The following is a 24,632-nucleotide window of genomic DNA, read 5'->3' on the forward strand; positions in this document are numbered from 1 at the left end:
GACATTTTCGCATGGAGGACAAGGATTAAACTGACAGGGATGGGCTTCCGTACTGGGTACTTCTGTACGTTGCCCAATCTCCCGAACAAACCGAAGCAGAAAATATGTATTTGCTACTATTTGCCCCCCGAGACTGCCGATCAACCCTGCATCCTCATGCCATGTGTCCAACGTCACTATGTTTCTTTTTTGTTATTCATAATACATAATATACATAATATATACTTGGGTACCTCCGTACTTCGTACAGTACTTAATCTCCCAAACGGGATTGTGCAGTTAGCCCCCGGTCGCGAATGCAGCTTGACTGGATGGAAAGAGAAGGAGACTCAATAAGTGGGAAGAGACTGCAAGGGAGAAGCCACGTGAAGGGGGTGTATTGTAACAATAGTATTCTATATATTCAATGTGGAAATCTTCCAAAGATGACGTGAAGACTCTCAATGCAACGAAACGTGTTCTCCTTGCTTTTCCCAGGGATCTTCCTTCAGGAATGCACTTATTAGTAGATTGTGTAGCATATATGTGTGGATATAGAGAGATACGTGGATATAATAGAGAGTACTGAGTATTAATAGAGAGAAAAAGACTAAGTTAATGGTGTTAATAAAGCTAATAAAACCAATAAGTAATAAGTATAGCATAACTATAGTCCTTACTCCCCAGGGTCAGCCTCGTGGCACACAGAGTTGCAGAAGAGCCTTGGCGGTAATACCAGTACATTCTTTTGGTTTTCTTTTTCTCTTTTCTCTTTTTCTCTTTTTCTATATATTTTATTTCTGTTATTTAATTTAATATTATTATCCTAAGAAAGGGGATGCCAAAAAAGAAGGTTAAAAAAAAAAGAAAAGAGGAGTTTCAGACGACTCGAGGCTTTCGGGTTTCGAGTCTCCAATTTTCTATTCTTTAATCTCTCCTCTCTACTCTCTCTACTCTTTCTCTCTCTACTCTTCACTCTTTACACACTCTCTACTTCCCTCTCTACTTCATAATATCCTATACCCTAATACTTTTATACTCCCGTGCCACGTTCCTTTCGGTAAGCTTGATCTGTGTTGCCTGGACGTCTTTACGTCTAACCTTCGATCTAGCCTTTTTACCTTGCGCGAACCTGGAAACTTTACACCCTCACTACGAAACGGTTTCACCGTGAATCGTTTCTCGAATTCAATTTCTACCCTGTCGATTTGGAATATGCGATAGTGTGGAAGGAAAAAAAAAGAGCGGGTTGATATTCGATTCTTCACTGTTTTCCCCGCCTGATTCAGACACTCCCACCATGGATCCTTCTGTCGCACATCGCCCATGGGAGGCAGTGTCAGGGCCTCAATCTACTGGAGGCTCAACGCAAACCCTCCCCTCCATCTCGACTCTCACCGCGAATATGCCTGGTACTGGAGCACCCTCGGAGAAATCCCCCGGGAATGGTTCACTGAACACGATTGAGCGTGACTCGGGGAATTGGTCAATGCCGCAAAGCACAAGTAGGAGACCCTCACCCAGTATGGAATGGGAGCGGCGCGGTGCTGACCATGTAGGATCGTCCACCTACTCCACGGCAACCAATGGCACCGGCAACAATTATCCCTCCCTCAGCTTCATATCCGCGTCGCAACCTTCGCCGAATCGCGGACACCCGGCTCTCGACCGCTCCCCTTACCCCCACGATCAATCCACCACCCCTTCCTCCGCTGGCACTCAACAACCCTCTCCAAACTTCAGCCAGCCGAATTCCACCCTCCCCTCCATCAACCAGAACTACGAAGCCCCCTCCCAACGGACGAGTGTGGCAGAAACCACTGAATCCCGGCGCAGCAGTGTCGACAGTCGCATGAACCAAGGAATCAGTTCTCTGGCCATTAACCCAGCCTCGCCCTACCACAGCACCAATGCCTCCCAATCGTCGATCGTCTCAAGTCTACAAAGGGAGCGAGGGATTCCGACCGACATGAATTCATACCGGGGACCTCGATACTCAGGAGGCAGCCAGCCACTCTCTCCGCTGGGCCCTCGCGCAACAGACCAACAGCGGAGTTTCGCAGCCGGTCGCACCGCGCCGGCCATTTCCTCGAATCCTCGGTCGGAGATTTACAACGCTGAAGCACCCACGGCGGGTATGGCATATGCCTTCCCCGATCCGGACATGGCGCGCTCAAGCTCTGTCTCCTCAAAGGGAGAGTCCAACCCCCCTGTCTCCCGAAAGGGCAGCATGGCGGAGTCTATGAACAGCATGTACTCGGAACGGATGCCACGCGGACAACACGGTAAGATGATCCAGCCAAAACAACACACTCCATGCGCAACAATACTAATAATCTTCCAGACCTACCCCACAATGTACACCACCACCACTCCCTCCAACACAAAGCTGTGCGAGAGTTAATCGGCGAAGAAGACGGCCCGCCCGGCAGCACCCCGTACAGCCGCACGCCCGAACTGCGCGTAACGCACAAACTCGCCGAGCGCAAACGGCGCAGCGAAATGAAAGACTGCTTCGAAGCACTCCGGCTGCGTCTACCACCGGGCCAAACCAACAAATCCAGCAAATGGGAAACGCTCACCCGGGCAATTGATTATATAGCGATGTTGGAGAAAACTGTTGCGCAATCGCAGCGCGACCGGGCCGTCATGCAGTCCGAGATGGATGAAATGCGCGCCCAGCTCAACCAGCAAGCCAATGGCGCCTCCCGGCCCCCATCCATCTTCGAGCACCACCAAATGAGCTCCAACCAGGTCAATAGCCAGGGCCCTGTGTTTAGTGGGTTCGGCAATGGCGTGACTCAGGAGCAGCCGCGTACGTTACCGCCCCTTATGAATGGCTCTAGTGCGCCTATGCAGGGCATTGAGTATGAGCGGCGGTAGCGGGTGTATGGTTGAGGTGCGAGGAAGGCTGAAGCTGTGTATGAGATATGACTAGTCACGCACAACCTATCATCAACGACTTTGTTTTTGACTTTGTTCTCTTGGTATCATATATCCCTTTTATAGATGCGATCCCTATTCGACTTTTTCGACTTGGAGGTCGGTTTATACTGATTTTTTTGTCCGATCTTATGGAGTGGTCTCTGCTTTTCTCATATCTTGTTATTCATACCCGCAATTGCTTTTTTTTTTTTTTTTTTTTTTTTTCTGTTGGGGCCACTCTACATGGAATACGATAGGAGAGAATACTCAATGAATATGGAATAGCTGAAATAGCTGGAATATGGATATTCATGTTCACTCTTCAAAATCTTTCCTATAGGCGATATAGTGTGGAGTATGAACGCACATACATGGGATGAGATAGACCTCATAGACCATGGACCAGAGAATAGAAACAGCACGAAAACAACTTGTTTTCAGAAACCCAGATCCTGCTTTAAATAAGTAACATGATATATTATAATCTCCCGATCTATTTCTGTCTCTCCACTAATTGGCCCCTCGAAGCGCCCGCCCCCCGGCCCGGCGCGTAGTGACCGGCCTCAGTCTGACATCTGCATCCAATCCATCACCTTCATTTCTCCTTCCCCTGGTGATCTCTCTGCCAGTCGTCCAATGACGGACCTTGAAGAAGCCGCACGGAGCTAGCTGCAGCGGGTTGTCTGGGATCGCTGCAGAAATTCACCAGCGACGATGATTATTGGCTGGTTTGTTTATAGCTCGAGCTTTGTCCTGTAGAGTGACCGGGCTGGACTCTGCTGCACTGTGATGATGCAGAGCAGAAATGTAGAAATAGAGCTTGTGGACTTAAATCTCGGGGCTTTTCTTATTTTCTTTGTCTTTTTGTCTTTCTTTTGTTTTGCATTGGACTCAATCGACTCTATTCAGGGCTATTGTGTATTGTTGCCTTTCCCATTGTTTCGCTCGCTATAATATTAATAGACGCCCTCTTTGTTTCGCTTCCCTGCACTTTCGTTCTTTCATGCTTTCCTGACACATGGTAGGAAGACATCGAATCCTCTCGTTTCTGCAGACTAACATCTCGACAGTCTACAGTCTATTGAAACATCATACATCATGCTCAAACGAAAACCCCAAGACCTCCAGGTCCCAGTACCAAACTTCCCATTATCATCGCCGATCAGCGAAGAAATCTCAAGTCCCTCATGCTCCTCGGAAGATCAGGAAGAACGAGACCGACCCTTTGCATTTCTATCCAAGGCAACGCGACAAAAGCTCGGGGCGAAGACCGCGAAAGATGGGAATCGCTCACCCATTTCCGCCCGCGAAGCCTCGAGACTAGGTATCCGCATCACCAAGAGACGTAAAAGCGTCGGGAAGCCAGTTGGTCTGAACCTCGTTACGGATTTCACCTTAGCGCCGGCGCCGAGGAAACAGTCCATCCCTGCAGAAACAAATGCGGCTGCGCCGTTCGTCGATCTGAATGATCTGAAGCTCCTCTCGAAAGTACGAGAGAAGGAACGCTCGGCTCAGAAATCGAAGGATACCTTCAAGAAGAGGGTTTCGAGAGGCTTTCAGCGGTTACCTGAGACGGTACAGGGTCAGAACCACGGCCAGAATGGAACTGCAGCCTCGTTTCTTACCGCCAGAGATGAAGATCCGTTCCACGATAGACACGAGCATGCAATTTCGCCCTCGGATCGCCATGTCATGATCGGACTCACTGTGCCTCGCAGTGAGTCAGTGGAAAGATCACAGGAGCTCGACAGCGCAGGCACGCCGCTCACACCATCGATTATCGTCACTCCAGCAGCACCATGGAACGCACACTCGAACTCCAGCACTGAGATGCTCCGACCAAGAGCAACATCAAGTATCTACTCGCAGCCAACACCCCGTCTCTGGCAATACGAAACAGACGTGCCACCCGTGCCAGCCATTCCCGCACAGCACTCAGCTGCTACCAAAACTCCCGCCCCAGAGACCGCATTCCAGAACACACTGGGCGTAGAAAGAAACGCGCGCGCCCTGTCAACAGCCTCAATCTGGGAAGACGACAGTCCACCCCGGACGCCAGAAACAGTGCGCCTAACCCCAAAGGCCCAGCAACAGGGCCGTCTCAGCGTCAACACCCAAGCAGAAGCAGACAGACCCCATTCCCAAGGCTGGTGGACATACCTCCTCTCCCCACTGCTGAGCCGATCCATAAAATCCCCCTTCAGCCCATCCTTCCCACAAGAGTCACCATCCACCCCGTCAACAACAACGACAACCCGCCCCAACGGGCGAAAAGAATGGATACAGCGCGAGAAAGAGATCTCCTGCTTCTCGCCAGATACACCAGAGACCGCAGCACCGATAGGCGAGAAGGCATTTGAGATATCCCGATCATTCGAACAAGACCAAGACCAGTACCAGCAAGATCCCGAACGCCATCAATCCCCGCCACCCGCATACGTCTCCAACGTCTCAAGTAGACAAAATACCATGTCCTTCATGTTCAGCAATAACCAGACAATCCAAGGTGAAGCAGCTGAGTACTACCAAGCCTGTGCGCACGAGCTATTCAGTAAGACGCCCTACTTCGAGTGCGTTAACCACGTTTGCTCGATAACGCCTGCCAACCCCATCGCTGTGCCAGCAGGAGCCATAAGCACGACCGCAGATGGGAATCGGGGGCTGGCGCTTGTTGCCGTTGAGGAGCCCGGAGTATCTGGTCTTGAAAAGATGCGCGAAAATGAAAACCAGGCCCCAGTTCCGTTGACGTCGACTAAGAATGCGGGGCTGCTTATTGATATCGACTCGCCCCGTCCCGAGACAACGGCGGAGACCATTCCGGCTGGGTATGCTGTTCGCGCGAAGGAGGTGCAGGTGCTGTCACCCGCGTCGGAGTTCAGTTCTCATTCGTGGGATTCGTCTGTTGTTGATGACGATGAGAAGGGTTCGGTGCCGGCGCATGGTGCTAGGGGTGGTGTTTCTGAATCTCGGTCTCAGCGTGCTGCTTCGCCTCCTGTTCCTGTTCCAGTTCCTGTTCCAGTTCCTGTTCCAGTTCCTGTTCCAGTTCCTGTTGTTGCGCCGCCTGTGGAGGTAGCTGATAGACAGGTTTGGGAACCCTCTGAACCTGCCCCTGTACCAGCTCATATTCCTATGCCTGAGCCAACTCCCGCTCCAGCTCCGCAGATAATCACTAATGTCTCGCCCCCGGTGACTAATTTCCATTACACTTCGCCTCCGCCGCAGCCTCAGGTACAGCCTTTGCAGCCGACAGTGCAATATGTGCCCGTCCTCGCTCCCAACGCTGCACAGCCAATGGAGCCGATAATGCAACAACCGCAACAGCAGGAGCTCTCACGAGAAATATCGGAACCGCCAGTACCTCAGCCAGCCCCTCAAGTGGCAACGCCAAGATCAGAATGGCCATGGGGAAAGCGAGGACAGCCACAAGAGCAACCCCAGGTTCAACAGCCAGCTACCCAAGCACACGTCTCCGGGTTCGAATGGGCATATGCACAACAAGGACATCCACAGGAACTTCCTGGTACACAAGGGCCGCCTCAAGCATCGCATGCACGACAGGCAACTTATGGCCATGCAACCCAGCCTCAAGGGCCGCTTGTGATCCAAGGACGGGAATCTGGCTCTGGGTGGCCATTTGGTCTCACCGCACATCCTCATTCAAATGCACCGCCTGTGCCGCCTCTGCCACAAACCCAGCCCACTGGATCGGAGGTTCAGCATCAACAAGAGCAATCCCAAGAATCCATGACTCAGAATCGGCAACCTGGATCTGAAGAGCCACAAGCAGAACGGGGACTACCTCAGGGCTCTGACCTTGCACCCCAAGGACATTTACAACCTTCTGAGCCTATTTCTCCGGGTTTCCAGCGCGCTGCTGGTGGACCTGGCTCGATCCCAATGTCGGATATGCAGGCACCGGCTCCTGTGTATACGCAATTTCCTCGAGATCCTGCTCTTCCTCCTCGTTATGATACCCAGCCACATTACGATCACGATCCTACAGCTGGAGTTTCGAGTGTCAACCCAAGCGGCGCGATAGGACCTCATGAGACCCGACGCCGCAGACTCGGAAAAGGAAGAAGTCACTGGCCGAAGAGTTTGCAATCTCTGGCGTGGCCGGGGTCCATTTAGCAAGAAGAGCGGACGTCCAGGACGCGAGGGTCGTACTCGACGCAGATGGTATTTCGTGATCTGCGTTTTCTTTTTCATCATCGTGATCCTAGCCACCATTCTTGCGATCACACTGACAAGGAAAGGGGACGAGACTCCCGTTCAATCGCAATGGCTGAACCTCACAGGCTATCCGCCTATGCCGACTGGAATTGCAACACTTGCTGGGACGCAGCCACAGCTTGAAAAATCGACTTGCATCACTCCTTCTTCGATGTGGAGTTGTGCTTTGCCCAAGGACCAGCAGGATGCCAATGGGCCATACAATGCGAACCAGCCCAATTTCCGTGTTTCCATCCGCTTCCGCAATGGCACATACGATAACAGCACAGCAGTTGGCTCGAAACTACGTATCAGGAGTGACGACCTTTTCAACTCATCGCCCGCAGCCCCAAGAGATACAGAGCAGAGCTTCCTCGGCCAATACACAGACAACAACACCGCACCCTACGCTGGCGAAGAAACACCCTTCTACATGTCCATCCTCTCACCAGTCTCCCTCTCTTCGGCAAGCATCTACCGCCGCTCAGACACCTCTAACGGCACCGCATACCCCAACATCTCCTCGATAATCCCGGCGCCAGAAGAAAACGCAGACGGAACCCCATCCGCAGCAATGCTCTATCCTCTCCCTTCATCCCAACCAATCCGCCTGTACAACCGCGGCCTCGCAACCGAGCACTACGGTTTCTACAGCTACTTCGACAAATCCATCTTCCTAACCTCGCAATCAAAATCCTCGCCCGCCGACACAAACGGCGGAACCTCAAAAGCGAACGCACACTACCGCTGCACATGGTCCCAAACACGTCTGCTAATCCAAATCTGGACCCAACCCGACAAAATCGGCCGCCACCTCCTCCCAAAATCCAACGACACAGCAACAAGCACCACCACCTCCTCATCCGCAACACCAACATCAACAAACGACTCTACATCCTCCTCCTCCGCAACAGACTTCTCGCGCCCAGGCTCATTCCCATACCCGGTAACAATAACGGTTGACCGCCACGGTGGCGCCGAGAAAAAGAAAATGGTCTACTGCTACCCGCTCGAAGATGACGGGCATTACAATATCACGGCTGTGCAGCTCCAGCTCGAGGACCGCGCTGTTGGCGGTGAGCTTGTTAATCCCGCTGCGGGGCTTTTTAAGGGTCTTGGTGACACGAAGAATGCTACGACTCAGGAGGATGGCGGTGTTGATGGTGGGTCTGGCGGGTGTGGGTGTCAGTGGACGAATTGGATTTCGAGTGTGTAGAGACGAGACAGAAACTGGACTGGGTTGCATGGATGGTGTTTATGTTTAGAAGGGTGGCATTTATGATTTTTCTTTTTCTTTACGTCTTGTTTATGTGCGTTGCATTGCGTTTTCTTCTGGTGTTTGGGGGTGGGCTTTCTGCTTCATTTTCTTGCGAAGGATGACGAAGCTCATAAAAGAGTTTATGTATACATTTCATTTTTATAGCACTATGTATCTTGTCAGTCTAAAATTCAAAATCGTTGTTACATTTCGAATTTCGGATTGCTTATAATCCAGCGCACCTACCTACAACCACTGCAGGATCTATTGATATCTCGTAATATGAAGAAAATAATAACCCTGGAACCATGGATAACTTCCACAGCCCCACGAACCTTGGAAGCAAAGCTCACGTTGCATCAAGGACGCAGAAGTCAATATGAAACCTTAATCAAGTCATCATCTATATATTCAAACCCTAAAGTCAAGTCAATAGTTTGGTAAACGGCTAGCAGACGTCCGCCACCCGACCCTGCAGGCACGTCTCCACTGCGTGGCTTTCTGGGTATTGGTCTTCTATTATTAGGTGTATGACTCGGGTTACATTTTTGCCACTGGGGGATTAGACTTTGGTCTATGACTATCTGAGTTTTATTTTTATGAAGTACGTGGGAGGTACAGTAGGATGTAGGATCGTAGCTAGTTGATACTATATCCAGCTCATCTTGACATTTTCATGTATTCAAATTCATTGAGGTATTATTCATAAAACATTCCTTTTGAATTAGAATTAAAGTACCCATATTATACCAAATAACTAATAAACTCCAAAAAACGAAAATTCCAATCATCATATCTTCCAACGCCTCTGGAAATCCCAGTCCACCCTCTATATGAATTAAGGTCTCTAGCCACTAGCCAGTTCCAAGATCAGATATCAGAAAGAAACAAAGAGATAGCCAGCAATCAAAATCAACAAAACAAAACACCGGCATTAAGAGAAAGCTGCGCGAACATCAAGTAACTGCGAGACGTTTATGCAAGCAGCATAACGGCACCGTAGACAATGCTGCCAATAACAGCGCCAACGGCTCCAACCTGGGGTGCGGTGACCTTGGAACCAGGGCTGGAGGGGGTGAAACCGGTCGAGCTGGGGGATGCGCCGGAGGCAGCGTGGGAGCCGGCAGCACCGCCAGCGCCGCCAGCACCACCGCCAACGCCACCAGCACCACCGGAGGGAGTAGCGCCGCCAACACCGCCAGCACCACCGCCAACGCCACCGGCACCACCGGAGGGATTAGCGCCGCCAACGCCGCCAGCACCACCGCCGACGCCACCAGCTCCACCGGAGGGAGTAGCGCCGGTAGACTGGGTAGGGACGGTGACAGGAATGGTTGAGCTACCGACGATGCCAGTACCAGTGCCGATGGGCTGGTTGCCAGTTTGGGTACTGGTACCGTTGTTGGGGGTGCCGGTGACGATGGGGTGAGTACCAGTCTGGACAGCGGTACCAGTCTGAACAGCGGTACCAGTCATACCGGTAGCTTGGTGCTTGCCAATGCTCTTTAAGCTGACGACGGGGGGCTCTTGCTGTTTGGCGCCAGCGGCCTGGACACCGGCTGCGAGAGCCAGCAAGGCGATGGAGGGGGCAGTGAAGTGCATTTTTATTGGAAAGAAAAGCGATTGGATTAAGAAGTGAGATGTGGCTTGCTGTCTTAACGAATGACGAAGCTGGGATTGGAGTTAGGATATGTTCTTGAGACTGTGTGCTAGTACCAGCAGGTATTGGGTAGCTTCAGGACTTACCTACCTAAGGTGATAATGCTGATGCGATTGGGATGGAAATCGAGCAGGGTTTTGAGGCGAAGAGGACGGCATTCTTATAGATCTGTCGAGTGGTCCAAATCCGGCCTACAGATTCATTAAGGTTAATTGGTGATGACATTAACTATTAGAAGGAAAAATTTTCAAATTAGAATATGTGCCTCTCGGTGTTCCTCTTGCCCTCGATGTTCCTCTCTGCCCTCGATGTGACCCTTGGTAAAGTGGAAACAAGATTTGGCAATTTCCGCATCCGGGGCGAATGTCACACTGCTCGGATCAAGACCCCACATTGGAACCCTGGTACGATCGGTTGAGCCCGACTCCGATATCGTCATGATCTTCCAAACTTGGTGTTCGTGCGAACGGTGGAGACCCGGCTCGGTTGGGCATGGTCACGTGATATTGCGTCCCAATTAGGAAGGTGATGCTCTTGCAAGCGGCCATCCACACCGAACACCCCACCAACGTGGAATTCCACCGCGATCCACTTCAGAGCTGTCACAATGAGTGTTAAAGTGGATTTTCTTTGTTAGTGACCTGCTTTCATGGTTATACGCCGAAGACACGTTGTCTGAAGGGATGGAATGGAGTCTTGGGAGACAATGGGTGGAGAGCCTCTTTAGCTCTCTGGATGCGCAGAGTACCCGGAAAGAGGAGCCCATGGGGTAGTGGACAGCTGCCCGTAACACTCCACGTAATTACTGTTGGATCTTGACGCTCACTGCTTACTTGAGCTGTAAGAAAGGTGAATGGCCCTTTATATCCAGTGGAGCGCACTTGGTCTCTATAATCAGTCACAAAAAATATTTGAGAATAATCTGCTGTGTTCCTTCTGTAATAGCACTGTAGGAGTCATCAGCAGTTATCAGCACACCGAAAATCCTCAAGGCCGCTCCCTGTGTAGGGCTGATCGCCCGGTCGATTTCCCGGAAACTGCATCCGGGATCTAATGAGTTTGCATCAACGCAGCTTAACTACCATCAGAGATTCCACTTGGGTATGCTCAAGCATCTGTCGATTATAATCCCGCGCTTCTCTGTGTTCAGAAAACGTCAACGGCGTTCACGTCAAGTCCATAATCTCTGATCTTTGACATTTCCGACCAATCTGAGGAATGCGGCTACACGCTCTGGCTGTGGAATGTGTGTGTTCCTCCAGAACTGATGGTATCCCCACAAGCTTTGTTTGCAGGGTCCAATAAAGGGGAGTGGAAAAGTGAGAAAGTTGATCCCGGTTATTGAGTAACATAGGGAGATATTTCTCGTGGATCCCGGGTTCGATTGTCTCAATATTGAATTCGTTTCAAATTGCATTCTCTGTTGTAAGAAAGAACTTGTGTGGAGTAGCAAACCGTCTTCAAGTCTAAAGGAACATGTGTCTACTACCCGGCAATTTTCAAGAATGGACTTGGAAAGAATGGACTTGGAAACAACAATAACTTGTAACCCAAATTTACGCCATCTTTGTACAGGACTGCAAACCTGTTCTTGAGGACTTTTCCGGTGGACTTAATTGAGAGCATGAAGACTTACCATAATTTGACAATCAGGAAATGGGAATGTCCCACTCTTACTTAGTGCTTCTAGATACCAGAACATGCTTCGTATAGAGTATGAGAGACGATGATGTACTAGCCAATTGAAAGAGTATAAACCATTCCCGAGCTTATTAAACTCTCAAGTATTTTTTAATGCTCTCATATAGACTATATATAGTTCGTGATGAAGATGTAGAAACTATGTACTTTTTAGCTGGGGGGTTGATCAGGCTTGTGAGAAGACAGCACCACCAATACCTCGCTTGCTTTGTACGCGATAAAAAGTTCACGATTGTTGCTTTCAAAATATACTCTTGGCATAAGATATTTCACACTAAAGCGCTTATTATTAAATATTGTCACTTACGGGGTGTGTATAATTGCGAACGACTATTGAGCCGTAATAGGCAAGCTGTACACAACCCCGCGAACAACACCTGGGCAAAGGATTATAGCTCCAACTAGATACATTGAGTTTAATGTATCTCTTCGACTTCTAAAACTACCTAGGCATCTCATTCTAATTATGCAATTGTCAAAATAACCAAAATAAACAACATGGACTTAACAATTCTCATAGATCGGGCTTATCGCAATCGCAATTGATTGCCGGGTCTTGGCAATCCACCGATCTCCCTTTCTCCATCTCAACTTGTTTTCCATGTCTTCATCAGGCTAGCAATGCGCCGCCCAGACCCTACTTCTTCCCTTCTTTCACCTGCCCATTACGACAACGATGCATCTTCGTTGCGGTCGCCCTCCGAGCAGGACTCCGATTCCGACGATGACGCCCTCCTCGATCAAAATCGCAGCACCTTGGAAATCGCAGAGCACGACCGGGCAGTGTTAGAGGATGAAGAGGAGCTCGAGAATCTTCTGATCCGCCGTGGCACTGGACAGGGTTTGCGGAGGATTTTCAGCCCAAATGGCAGCAGTGTGAAGATCGGAAAGACGAAAAAGGAGCGGCGACAGCGGAGGGGGTCACGTCGTGAGAGAGTCAGTGAAGACGGCGAGCTGATGTATGAGATGGAAGAGGGAATTGGTGACGATAATGCCTCCCTTTTGAGCGGATCATCATTGGATTTGGACGGGGAAAACGAATACACATATGAGCCGGTAAGACGTACCTTGGCTGGTTTCTACATCCCCTGCTAACACGTCCGCCGCTTAGCCTCCACGGCCTTCCTGGCGAAAAATCCTGTTTATAATTGTTTTGGTCGCCATTCTCTTCGCCATCCTGCTCCTCGGGGCGTATAAAGCCTCCAGCGGTTTCCGAGCTTCACGAGCACACCCTCTACCCTTACTCTCCAACGGCACGGCTCTCTTTGCGCCAACCACCATCGTCATCTCGCTCGACGGTTTCCGCGCCGACTTCCTTGACCGTGGCCTGACTCCTGCGCTGAACTCCCTCGTTGCTAATGGCGTTTCCCCACAATACATGAATCCCAGCTTCCCAAGCGTCACCTTCCCAAACCACTTCACACTTATGACTGGACTCTACCCCGAGAGTCATGGGATTGTAGGCAACACATTTTGGGACCCGAAAATGGAGGAGGAATTCTACTATACCCATCCAACTGTCAGCATGCAACCCAAGTGGTGGATGGCAGAACCGCTCTGGGTGACAGCAGAAAAGCAGCGTGTGAAGACCGCCATCCACATGTGGCCGGGGTCAGAGGCGCACATTGGCGACATGGAGCCGAGCTTTTTGGACAAATACAACGGGACGGAAGTCTTGTCTCGCAAGGTGGATCGGATCCTTGAGTTTTTGGATCTCCCAGGTCTTGAGGATGAATCGCAGATTGCACCTGAGCGGCCGCAGTTTATCGTCGCTTACGTCCCCGACGTCGACCGGGACGGGCATAAATTTGGCCCTAATAGCACTGAGATTCGAAAGACGATTTCCGAAGCGGATAGCATGGTTAGCAACATTATGACTGGTCTTGAGCAACGCAATCTCACCGAGGTGGTTAACATCGTGGTTGTCTCAGACCACGGCATGGCCACGACCTCTACAGAAAGGCTGATTCAGTTGGACGATCTGATTGATTATAATCTGATTGAACATATTGACGGGTGGCCATCTGCTGGTCTACGCCCCAAGCGTCCTGAGGATCTGAAGACCCTACGGAACCAATTGGAGAAGGTAGCTCCGGATTATGAGCATGCTTTTGAATTCTACACGCGGGAGACAATGCCTGAACGGTATCACTTCTCGAACAACGAACGCATTGCGCCGTTGTGGGTCATCCCTAAGACGGGGTGGGCTATCGTTAATCGGTCAGAGTTCGATGTCAAAAAGGCTTTGAATACAGGGGAGGAATACCACCCTCGGGGCATTCACGGATACGACCATGAACATCCATTGATGCGTGCAATCTTTATTGCGCGGGGCCCAGCCTTCCCGCATAAGCCAAACAGCCGGTTGGAAGTTTTCCGTAAGTACCTACTCCAACGCATGGATTGGTGTTCGACCTAACGAATTTGTATAGAAAACACCGAGGTATATAACATTGTCTGTGACTCTCTAGGCGTCGACCCCCTTCCAGGCAATGGCACACTACGACTCCCGCTGAAGCCAGTCGGCCTCCACTCGGATGAGAACACACCGGTCTTGGACACGCCTTCTGATCCCCCGGCTCAACCTTCAGCAACAGCAGGACCCCCGCCACCAGCATCCCCGCAGCCGTCACCCCCACAACCAAAACCAGCACAGCCAGCACCGAAACCCACACCAGCAGCTGAGGCACCACCCGCCACAGACCATCAAAGTGATGATGAAAAGGGCTCGACGTGGTGGGGTACACTTTGGCACAAATTCGACGACCTGAAGAACTGGGCTGGTGGTGTCGCCGATGCTGTTCAGGGCAAACACCCGGAGTCTGAGAGTTGATATTTTGCTCAATTTTGTTCATTTGGCTTTCCATTTCGATAGATACCTATACCCATTTCACGTTTGTAATGTTTAAATGCTCTTTATTTTCTCGAGATGACATGTTGGCTCAGTTAACATTACACCCATGACGTGTTATACAATCCTGTTGGCTCTGGCCATCTCATCATCTGCAACCTTTTCAACTTTCCGTGGCGTTAGAGGTCCTGCCTGTAGTTCTTGGTATGGAACTGCAAATTCACGCGCTAATGTAGCGACTAGGGATGTCGATGCAAGGTGCCCAGATAGTGTTAGGCGCTTGGCACGATTACCGCAGAAACCCCTCATCACTATTCCTAACCTCCCCTACTCGTAAGACTCGAGGGATCTCCAAAGTCATTCAATGTTATTTCATGGTTCCACTGCTTTGTACATCCAACCACAAACCCTCAAATACGTCATTCGCTCGATATATCTTCGCTTCTTTCCTCGCTTCTTTCCAGATGTCGAGAGTTCCCGACTGGGTTCTGGATTCTAAGCTTGAGACTCATTTCCTGCCTGGTAACAAACACGAGACGGTGCATACCTACTACGAACAGGAATCCCTTTCCCAGCGGCCAATCAAAAAATCAGAACACTGGGAACGGGAGAAGAAAATTGGCGATGGTGGGTTTGGAGAAGTGTGGCTGGAGAGATGCACAAAAGGAAAGAATCGTGGCCATGTCGTCCGTGCAACAAAGCAGATGGAGGTGCGCCGGCAGATAGACTACGGCCGTGAGCTCGAGGCTATTGCGAAGTTCTCACATCCAAAGGCTTGTCTTCCAGCTAGTCAACGTAATGAAAGCCACTGACAGATCAGCAGCACGAGCGATGTTTTGTCAAGTCTTTTGGGTGGTACCAGACCGAAGCCAGCTTATTTATTGCAATGGAATATCTTCAGCTAGGGGATCTACAAGGTTATCTGCACGACCAGAAGCAGCCGCTGCCGGAATTTGAGGCGCAGGGCATCATGTCCCAAATTCTTGAGGGCCTTTATTTGATGCACGACAATGGATTTGCACATCGTGACTTGAAACCCAATGTAAGTTGGTTATATAATGGAACCAATTACGTCAACCGATCGGTAGTTCTAATCCTATTTAGAATATCCTCTTGAAATCCTGTCCACCAGATGATTGGTGGGTAAAGATTGCGGACTTTGGGATCAGCAAACGTATCGAAGATGACCTTGGAAAATCAACAACCATGAAGGGCACCCCCGGATATATTGCTCCCGAGCTTTATGAATTCACCCAAAGCGACAGTCCATATGCCGTTGACATTTGGGCAGCTGGAGAGGTTATGTTCCAAATTTTGACGAAACAACCCACATTCAAGCATCCAGGATTGCTCTTCACCTATGTCCAAACGCCTGACATTTTCCCTTCCAATCAACTTTTGGCCAACGAGGTCAGTCAAGCTGGAGTTGAGTTTGTCTTGTGTCTTATGGATCCTACGCCGGCAGGCAGACTGTCAGCCAAAGATGCGTTACACCACAGGTGGATTGATCAGTCATTACCCTACAATCGCAACTCAGCTACACTTGCGTATAAAGAGGCACATACTACATCATCGCTTGACTCAATGACAGAAGAATTTGCGTCATGGAACACCTTCAAATCTCCAGAGGCATTCGAAACCTTCAGTCCGAGGAGAACAGAGGAATTGGGGACATCATCTCTCCAGACTTCTAGCAACGAAATTGTAAAGTTTCAGCCAGTGCAACAGAAAAGTGCCACAGCTGTCAGCATGATGCTTTCTAGAACGCTTAAGGGCCATTCTTCATGGGTGACTTCCGTGGCATTCTCACCCGATGGTAAATGGGTGGCATCTGGATCGAGGGACAACACAGTCAAGCTCTGGAATACTATTACGGGCGCTATATACAAAACGATCCCGGGCCATTCAAATACCGTCATATCCGTGGCATTCTCACCCGATGGTAAATTGGTGGCATCTGGATCGAGGGACAACACAATCAAACTCTGGAATACTATTACGGGCGCTATATACAAAACGATCCAGGGCCATTCAAATACCGTGACTTCCGTGGCATTCTCACCTGATGGTAAATGGGTGGCATCTGGATCGAGGGACCACACAATCAAACTCTGGAATACCATCACGGGCGATATACACAGAACGCTTAAAGGCCATTCTAACTGGGTGTATTCCGTGGCATTCTCACCCGATGGTAAATTGGTGGCATCTGGATCGAGGGACAACACAGTCAAGCTCTGGAATACTATTACGGGCGCTATATACAAAACGATCCCGGGCCATTCAAATACCGTCATATCCGTGGCATTCTCACCAGATGGTAAATTGGTGGCATCTGGATCGAGGGACAACACAGTCAAACTCTGGAATACTACCACGGGCGCTATACATAAAACGCTTAAGAGTGATTCTTCTATCGTCACCTCCGTGGCGTTCTCACCTGATAGTACATTCGTGGCATCTGGATCGAAGGACAACACAGTCATCTGGAATACCATCACGGGTGATATACACAGGACGCTTAAAGGCCATTCTAACTGGGTGTATTCCGTGGCATTCTCGCCCGATGGTAAATTGCTGGCATCTGCATGTGTTAACCACACAATCAAACTCTGGGATGCTGCCTTTTAAAGGCTTAACTGTATATAGTTCCCAATGCTGATAAAAGTATAGATAACAACCCGAGCACCGTTAGTTTGGCAACCGATTGTCCACCGCATCAAACCTTATGATGCCAGGATCCGATACCATGACCAGAGGGAACGAGACCATCTAGTAGGGTCGATATGGAAATGGTCAGAGGCATATAAAGACAGGGCTAATCATTTATATAGCAAACTACATCTCGCAACAGCCTCCGCCAAAGATATGGCCGGGTAGGGTTATGATTTGAAACCCCTGTCCTCGTCCTCGAGGCTCCGCATGTATTCCCTGTGAGCATGTTAGAGGAACGGAGACGATGTGAAATAGACACTACATTATTAACACTCTTCCCGACAGCGATATTAAAAAGTCTCGGCACTATTCTGCCTAGGATGGGTTCTTCCTCAGCTCAGACATTCTTTCCCACTAGGAATTGATCGCGATGTAAGACACTCTTTATGGGAATATGTGATATTTTGCCGATAACTGATAAAACTCCCGTTGACCAGCCTGTCGGACAGACCCTACACCCCTTGAAAGCCTGGAAGAGCTCATGGGTGGTGTTAAGGCTCTCAAAGAGGAAATTGAAGCCACCCAAACTGTCCTCGAAAAGCACGAAAGATTCTTGACCCAGCATATTTTTGTAATACGTGCTTCCATCCTGGACCAGTGGTCTGAATCTCGCTCAAACTATATAAAAGCCTTGAAACGTAACCAAGTTGCTCATGGCGGCAGTATCTTTGCAATATGAGCTCATTTATCCAAGCTCAAAAAGAACGCCTCATATAATTGTTGGAAGAGTGGGGTTGGATCCTACTATAGTGTGTTGTAGGACGAGTGTTATGCTCGTGGTGGTCTTGGTTCGATCAGCACTGATATAATTATGATATTTGATTTGTGTGTAAATTTTCACTGTATCCAAAGGGAGAGTATAGATTATTATATTGAGGGGAAGAGGCTATAGACTACATATAAGGCAGAGACAAAAAGCAGCCCAAGAATTGATAGAGCCAATGCAAACATCTAAGTTGGCAGTCACTTATCCTTCACTTCATCCTTCACTTCATCTTTCATCTCTATCCGTCATCTCGATCCCTTCTTCCATCAAACGCCACTCCTCCGACGCAGTGGCCTTTCTTTATCTCCTTCTCCATTTCCACTTCTCCTTTAATTCTATTTTTTAGTTTCTCTTTCATCATACCCAGCCTTGTGAGTCAGCTACGACAAGCGTCACCCGTCCTCATTCATAAACAATCATTTGGGACCAAAACAATGCTGACGATGACAGTCAGAGGTCCAGAAGTCTTAGGTCGGGATATCTCTTAGGCCATGCCGAATACGATGGCCCGGAAGCGCAGCTTCCAGGAGATCCTCGACGCAGACAATTGTGATCTTGATATTGACTTTGCCGAGAACCTTCCTACCACTGCGATCTTTCTATCTACACCCGACCCAACGGACACACTGTTGGAAACCTACAAGAAAGTGGATAGACTAGCTGCCCTAGTCAGAGAAGGCAAGAGCCTTGCCATTCACACAAATCACGCAAAGCCTCCGCGCGATGCTATTACCGAGGTAAAGAAAACCATGACCGTCCTCGAGACCGTCCAGTGCGAGGCCCACATTCGTGGTGCTATCATGCCCACTATTGACTGGACCCAAAGCCGGGGGCTCTACATGATTCTACGGGGCCCAGGAGTCGGTCGGTTCGATGAGCAATTACGTGCCATCAGAGAGATTTACCGGGACCCTCGAATTACCCCGAGAAACGCATCTTGGTTCATGACTCACTTTCCATATGCGATGCCTCTTGTTGATGCAGTTGCCAAGGTTCAGGCTACGCAACAGAAATATGTGGATGATCAACGTAACCGCACCGATATGGGGCTGGCGGAAGTGAATACAGCACGCGGCATCGTTAGTGTTGCCATAAACACCCTTGCTGAACGGCGTATGAGCGAGGAACAACGCAAGGTGGACCGACTGGCGGCCAGAATTCGCCTGGCCTGTGAGGTCATCCAGGACCATGTGGACGCCATTCAAGCCCAGGGAGGATATGGAGGGGCTGAGGAGCCTGAGATGTTGGATGATATCTTTTGGAATCTCTCTATCCAGTAGACGATCATCTGTCCTGTGGTTATCCCATTTAACCTTCACTCAACCTTTCATCTACCTTCCCACCTCTTCCCCTCTTAATACCGCACCCACACGGGTCATTCTCCTTGTTCTGTACCCTCACGCTCTCATTCGCACTCCCAAATCCGCTCTAGTTCTATGCTACAAATTTACGAGCTTGGCAAAGGGATTCTTGCCTTTCTCTTCGCTCGAGCAAGCTACAGGATTATCAGACGCGACCCAGATTGGGGATGGGCTCTTCGCAAAGAACTACCGGCTGCATGAACCAATTCAAACAGCTCAAGCGTGCACAGAACCGTCAAATGAGTGACTGTCGAGTACAAAGTGAGGATCAAGGTATATAACAACAATGCTAAGCACTTCCATTCTACAAAGGAAAACTAAACAAGAGAAATCGAAGACCAATGATCTCTACCCTCTTTAAAGTCCTTCTAAACCTGAGGGCCGTTGTAACCATATGGTTTAACAAGATTCTCTTTCTAAAGATAATTAAATGGCTAGAGCCAACTAGATTCGAGAACACCTTGTGGGTGTATGTTAACTACCAAAATTATTCTTGGTGTTATAGCTAGAAGGATGGTTGGAAACTGATAGCCGTACACTGTGGCATCTCTTGGTCGTTAGCGAAGACTGATGCATTGCAGTCGGGGGAGAAGGAGTTTTCTGACCTATACACCTATCGGTACCTAGATACTACAACCACTACAGGCAAGTTCCTCATTATGTAGTGTAAGAGATCTAGGTTGAAAAATTAGGATCTGTTTGGCCTGCGGGCGTTAGCCAACTGAGCCGCTATTTAAGCGCTACACACGGCACTCGTCGACCTCTGTATTATGGATTCCCGTCGATAATTTATGGCACGAAGTGCAGGAATACCACGATATTATCGATTATGACAAAGACGGGAACATGATCCTACCTCCTGAGAACGTCCGCTTGGTCGATCCCCCAGTTTTCTTCAGTGCGTCACAATCATTTAGCCTTTTGTTCATGGGGTTTGTCCATCATGAGAAAATCCCAGAGTCACAGAGCAGGTGGAATCGAAAGACAGTGACAGAACACAGGAACAACGGACCTAGCCCCCAAGGTACGAGCCGACATCCAACTATTCCTTAGCTCTGGCAACACCCATACCCTTGTTCCTCTCCTTGTATCGCAAAGCCTTCTCATGAATTGTGCTGACACGGAACTGGATAATCCCACAGGCTTCGCGGGTCAAGTCCATCACCCATTCCAGTGCCAGGTGTTTCTCCTGCAGGGTAGGATCCAATTCCACCCGGCGTTCTCTCTTCTGCAGGATATCCGTGGTAACCCCGATTATACCGCGGGCTGTTTCCAATTCTGCGAGCTCCATCTTGGTGAGACCTTCTTGCTCCGCGAGTTCCATCTCGGTGGGATCCTCTTCGTCGCGGACATACTCCTGCCGCACAAGCCGCACTATCGCGACTGCCTCAATAAGAGGGAGCACATATCGAAGGTTAGAAATGAACCAGTGTGCGTTTGTGCGAGAGATGCGCGGGTTCTGGTAAATTTCTCGGATCGCACGAACTTGCTGCTGAAAGTGAGCTTTCTCGTCCTTGGACAGCATAACCGTTTTGTGGCTGTTTTTCCAGTCGACGGTGGGCATAACGGCACCGGCAAGCCAGGCGTTGTACTGCTCGATCTCGATTGAGAGCATTCTTTTCATTGCCTCGGGGATTGGGTCGAGCTCTTTCTGTGGAGCCTTTGCGTAGTTAGTGTGGATGGCCAGGCTCTTGCCTTCTGTGACAAGTTCAACCAGTTTCTCCAGCTTCCTGTAAGTCTGCACTAGTTTATCCGTTGGCTCAGGCGTAGACAGGAACGTGGTGATGTCAGGGAGCTTCTCGGTGAAGTCAATTCCACAATCATCTGCGTCAATTGCACAATCATTTGTGCCGAACATCTCTTCGAAGCTGCGCTTGGGAGCTTTCGTACTAGGCATGGGCTGAGGAGAATCCTTATTCAAGGACATTTTGGGACGTCTGTTTTTCATAGTTAGGATTGTTTCTGTTCTGGCTGGTTTCTTTAATAAACTGGGATAGGTGACGATTGTCATGGCTAGCTAACTCACAAGGGTTAGGTATTAACAAAGAGAAAATGAAGATGAAGAAAGAGAGTGGTTGAGTGACAACTGCGTCAGATGGGTGGCTTGGGAAGTGATAACAGATAGTGATGGAGGATGAAGTGAAGGGCATAGTATACTCCGTGGCAGATTCATATATATACTTGTTTGCTTTCATGCCAGGTGAAAACCCCAAACAGCCCAAATAGGCAATCAAAGTCCCATTGTGCAGTGTGATACTATAACCCGCCGCGTTTGAATATTTTTGCCAGATTTATATCAATGATCACTTTCTCTGGCGGGACCAAGTGGGCTTTGAAGGTATATGGCCGGTAGATACGAAGAAAGTGAGGTTGATGTGACGAATGGACTTCGAACTAAAGAATATATATCGATATGGCTGCGATAGGTAAACACGTAGTTGCGATTACAATAAGGCAAAAATATGAACAGAAACATGAATAAAGTAAGAAATAAGAAAATGAATGCACATTTTATGAACTTGTTGAGGGGTGTATGCTGTAACTAGATGGTTTTCAAATTAGGGTTGTGTTGTTCGATTATAGAAGAGGTTATAGCGTTGGCTTATATAACCCAGATGGCCAAGTATTTCCATCAACCAACCAAGTGGCCGAGCAGTAACTCAGCCATCGCATCTTCCTTGGTCTAGTGGTGATGATTTCCGCTTGTCATTAATACCGATAAGCGCGGGAGACCGGGGTTCGATTCCCCGAGGGAGAGATTTCTTTTTTTTTTGCACTTTTTATTTTTTCATGGTTTTCATATTTATGTGATGCGGATGTAGCGCTTTAACATTGGGGACTCTTTTGGTTGATCTTGGGCCATGACGTGGAAGGTGTGGCACCGCGCAGCAACCTGCAGGGAATAATGAGTCAGGTCCAGGCAGACGCATCTAGGCAGAGCCCAACTGAATCCAATTCCATCCAATCCAATCAAACCCGATGAATCCTGTGAGGCAAAGTACGCATAGTCGAGGCGTGTCAGGTGCACCTCAGGCTCAGCTCAGCGCGTTCCTGTGTCCGAGCGGGACAGCCCAACACATGAGGCTCTTCAGGTAAGTTCCCCGGGCCTATAAAAGACTGCACTATGCTTTGATTTTGCTATTCAGGGTTCTTCTCCCTTTCCCTCCTATCCTATTACCTGGAACTCCGATCGAAAGAATTTTGGGATTTTGAGGTCTTTCGATCATGAATTCCAACCAAACCATCCCCACCACAACGGGGCCGTTGTCCACGACGGACACGGCCATGTTGGAGGTCCTAGTCCCCGGCTATGGCTTCATATCACGCATGTTGATGTCCTATCTCAATTTTGATGTCAGCGCCTACCTGCAAATCCTAGTCAGCCTCGCTGTCTTTGGCGCGACTGCTCGATACGCTTTGTTCGTCATTTGGGCGCACTTCAATGAGTTATTTGTGTCAAGAGCCGAGATTCGCCTGGATGATGAGATATTCCAATATCTGATGTTCTGGATCTCACGCCAGCCGCATATGAAAAATACAAATCGATTCGTCGCTGGTCTCAAAACCAACAGTTACTGGAACAATGAAGATGAAACCGACGAAGAGGACCTCGAAGACGACGAGGACAACGAGGATGAGACTGTCAACGGCAAGAGTAATGATTCCTTCGATTCGTACTGGGCCAAGGTCACCACCCGGGACAAGTACAAGAAGATGCAATTTACTCCCTCGGAAGGCTCCCATTACTTCTGGTACAAGAACCGCCCTCTCATGCTCGAGCGCGAACACCGGGACGGCGGTATGTGGTATGTAATGAACAACGAGCGGATCTACCTATCGTGTCTCGGTCGGAATCCTGCGATTTTGAAAACACTACTAGCCGAGGCACAGCAGGCGTATGTCGAGCGTGACAGGAACCGCACGGTAATCTATCGCGGCTCGCGGATTGCCGCTGGCCAATCTTTCAATTGGTATCGGTGTATGGCCCGCTTACCGCGTCCTCTTTCGACCGTTATTCTTGACCAAGATCAAAAGCAAGACTTCCTTGATGATATCAAGGAATACCTGCACCCCCGTACCCGGCGCTGGTACACCAACCGTGGAATCCCGTATCGGCGTGGATACCTTCTACACGGTCCTCCGGGGACTGGCAAGACGAGTCTGTGCTTTGCAGCGGCCGGAATCCTTGGATTGAAGCTCTACTTGCTTGACTTGAATTCCACAGCTTTGGACGAGGAGAGTTTGTCGTTACTGTTCTCGGAACTACCACGTCGATGCATTATCCTACTTGAAGATATCGACTCAGCAGGTATTACAAAGGCTCGGACCGCTGGATCTACATCTACATCCACTCCAGATACCCCCGTGAATGATGCCACCCCGAAGGACGGCAGCGCCGAAGCGGGTAGTGCAGCCGCCACAGAGAAGACGAAGAAAGGCGGAATTACGCTTTCAGGACTTCTGAACGTTATTGATGGTGTTGCCGCCAGTGAGGGCCGCATCCTCATTATGACTACCAATCACGTCGAGAAGCTTGATCCGGCTCTCCTCCGTCCTGGCCGTGTGGACATGAAGATCGCTTTCGGGTGCACAAGCGAAGCAGACATCAAGGAGCTCTTCACCTCGATCTATGGGACGAAGGCCAACGACATTTCCCGTAGTGGAGCCCCAACAACACACAGCAATGGTAGCAATGGTTCAGTCAAGTTTCCGACAGCCACCATTGTTGCTAATACTGCCAAGACAAACGGCAAGATTGTCCAAAACTCCGAGGAGAGTAACGGAGGGGTGGAAAAGGGCAAGGAAGAAGACCTGCAGGGTCTTGTATTCCTCCGATCCCGCATCTCAGACTTGGCGTCTGAGTTTGCTGCTGTTGTTCCGAGTGGCGAATTTACAGCTGCGGAGATCCAGGGATATCTTCTCAATCACAAGGAGACACCCGAGGTGGCAATTCAGGGTGCAGCGGAGTGGGTGCAAACGTCCCGGGATAAGAAGCGTGCTAGTGAGGGACCGGGAGAGACTGAGGAAGAGGCTAAGGCCGAGGGAGAGGAAAAGGATAAAGCTTAGGTGCATGCGGGCATGCCTAGAACGATACGACGATACGATACACCGAATTTCATCTCTAAATAATATAATTCTAGTACATTTATGTACAGATCAGAATGTTACATCCCCGAAGATTGACCAAAATTTGCTGTACCTAG

The 24,632-nt window shown here is 49.5% G+C and overlaps 8 protein-coding genes across 8 annotated transcripts; 6 read left to right on the forward strand and 2 right to left on the reverse strand.

Moving 5' to 3' along the window:
• Positions 1-1,279: 1,279 nt before the first annotated feature.
• On the forward strand, positions 1,280-2,862 carry N7471_009069 (uncharacterized protein; the record flags this gene model as incomplete). The annotated part of the gene is made up of 3 exons (XM_057281788.1): positions 1,280-1,484; positions 1,539-2,264; positions 2,324-2,862. The coding sequence occupies 3 exons, from the start codon at positions 1,280-1,282 to the stop codon at positions 2,860-2,862; spliced, it is 1,470 nt and encodes a 489-aa protein (XP_057132671.1).
• A 1,140-nt stretch (positions 2,863-4,002) lies between these two features.
• Positions 4,003-8,332, forward strand: N7471_009070 (uncharacterized protein; the record flags this gene model as incomplete). The annotated part of the gene is given in 2 exon segments (XM_057281789.1): positions 4,003-6,985; positions 7,002-8,332. 2 exon segments carry the CDS (start codon positions 4,003-4,005, stop codon positions 8,330-8,332), a joined length of 4,314 nt encoding a protein of 1,437 aa, XP_057132672.1.
• A 1,017-nt stretch (positions 8,333-9,349) lies between these two features.
• N7471_009071 (uncharacterized protein) lies at positions 9,350-9,976 on the reverse strand (the record flags this gene model as incomplete). The annotated part of the gene is made up of 1 exon (XM_057281790.1): positions 9,350-9,976. The coding sequence occupies one exon, from the start codon at positions 9,974-9,976 to the stop codon at positions 9,350-9,352; it is 627 nt and encodes a 208-aa protein (XP_057132673.1).
• A 2,380-nt stretch (positions 9,977-12,356) lies between these two features.
• N7471_009072 (nucleotide pyrophosphatase/phosphodiesterase family protein) lies at positions 12,357-14,568 on the forward strand (the record flags this gene model as incomplete). Its single annotated transcript, XM_057281791.1, has 3 exons — positions 12,357-12,791; positions 12,847-14,113; positions 14,168-14,568. The coding sequence occupies 3 exons, from the start codon at positions 12,357-12,359 to the stop codon at positions 14,566-14,568; spliced, it is 2,103 nt and encodes a 700-aa protein (XP_057132674.1).
• Positions 14,569-15,050: 482 nt separating this feature from the next.
• N7471_009073 (uncharacterized protein) lies at positions 15,051-16,652 on the forward strand (the record flags this gene model as incomplete). The annotated part of the gene is made up of 4 exons (XM_057281792.1): positions 15,051-15,359; positions 15,410-15,628; positions 15,691-16,528; positions 16,612-16,652. The coding sequence occupies 4 exons, from the start codon at positions 15,051-15,053 to the stop codon at positions 16,650-16,652; spliced, it is 1,407 nt and encodes a 468-aa protein (XP_057132675.1).
• Positions 16,653-18,558: 1,906 nt separating this feature from the next.
• N7471_009074 (uncharacterized protein) lies at positions 18,559-19,347 on the forward strand (the record flags this gene model as incomplete). Its single annotated transcript, XM_057281793.1, has 1 exon — positions 18,559-19,347. The coding sequence occupies one exon, from the start codon at positions 18,559-18,561 to the stop codon at positions 19,345-19,347; it is 789 nt and encodes a 262-aa protein (XP_057132676.1).
• A 1,123-nt stretch (positions 19,348-20,470) lies between these two features.
• Positions 20,471-21,355, reverse strand: N7471_009075 (uncharacterized protein; the record flags this gene model as incomplete). The annotated part of the gene is made up of 1 exon (XM_057281794.1): positions 20,471-21,355. The coding sequence occupies one exon, from the start codon at positions 21,353-21,355 to the stop codon at positions 20,471-20,473; it is 885 nt and encodes a 294-aa protein (XP_057132677.1).
• Positions 21,356-22,653: 1,298 nt separating this feature from the next.
• N7471_009076 (BCS1 and AAA domain-containing protein) lies at positions 22,654-24,495 on the forward strand (the record flags this gene model as incomplete). The annotated part of the gene is made up of 1 exon (XM_057281795.1): positions 22,654-24,495. One exon carries the CDS (start codon positions 22,654-22,656, stop codon positions 24,493-24,495), a length of 1,842 nt encoding a protein of 613 aa, XP_057132678.1.
• Between the last annotated feature and the right edge of the window lie 137 nt (positions 24,496-24,632).

This window comes from Penicillium samsonianum (assembly GCF_028829775.1).
Source record: "Penicillium samsonianum strain IBT 33392 chromosome Unknown utg000005l_segment0_segment0, whole genome shotgun sequence".
Classification (NCBI taxonomy): domain Eukaryota; kingdom Fungi; phylum Ascomycota; class Eurotiomycetes; order Eurotiales; family Aspergillaceae; genus Penicillium; species Penicillium samsonianum.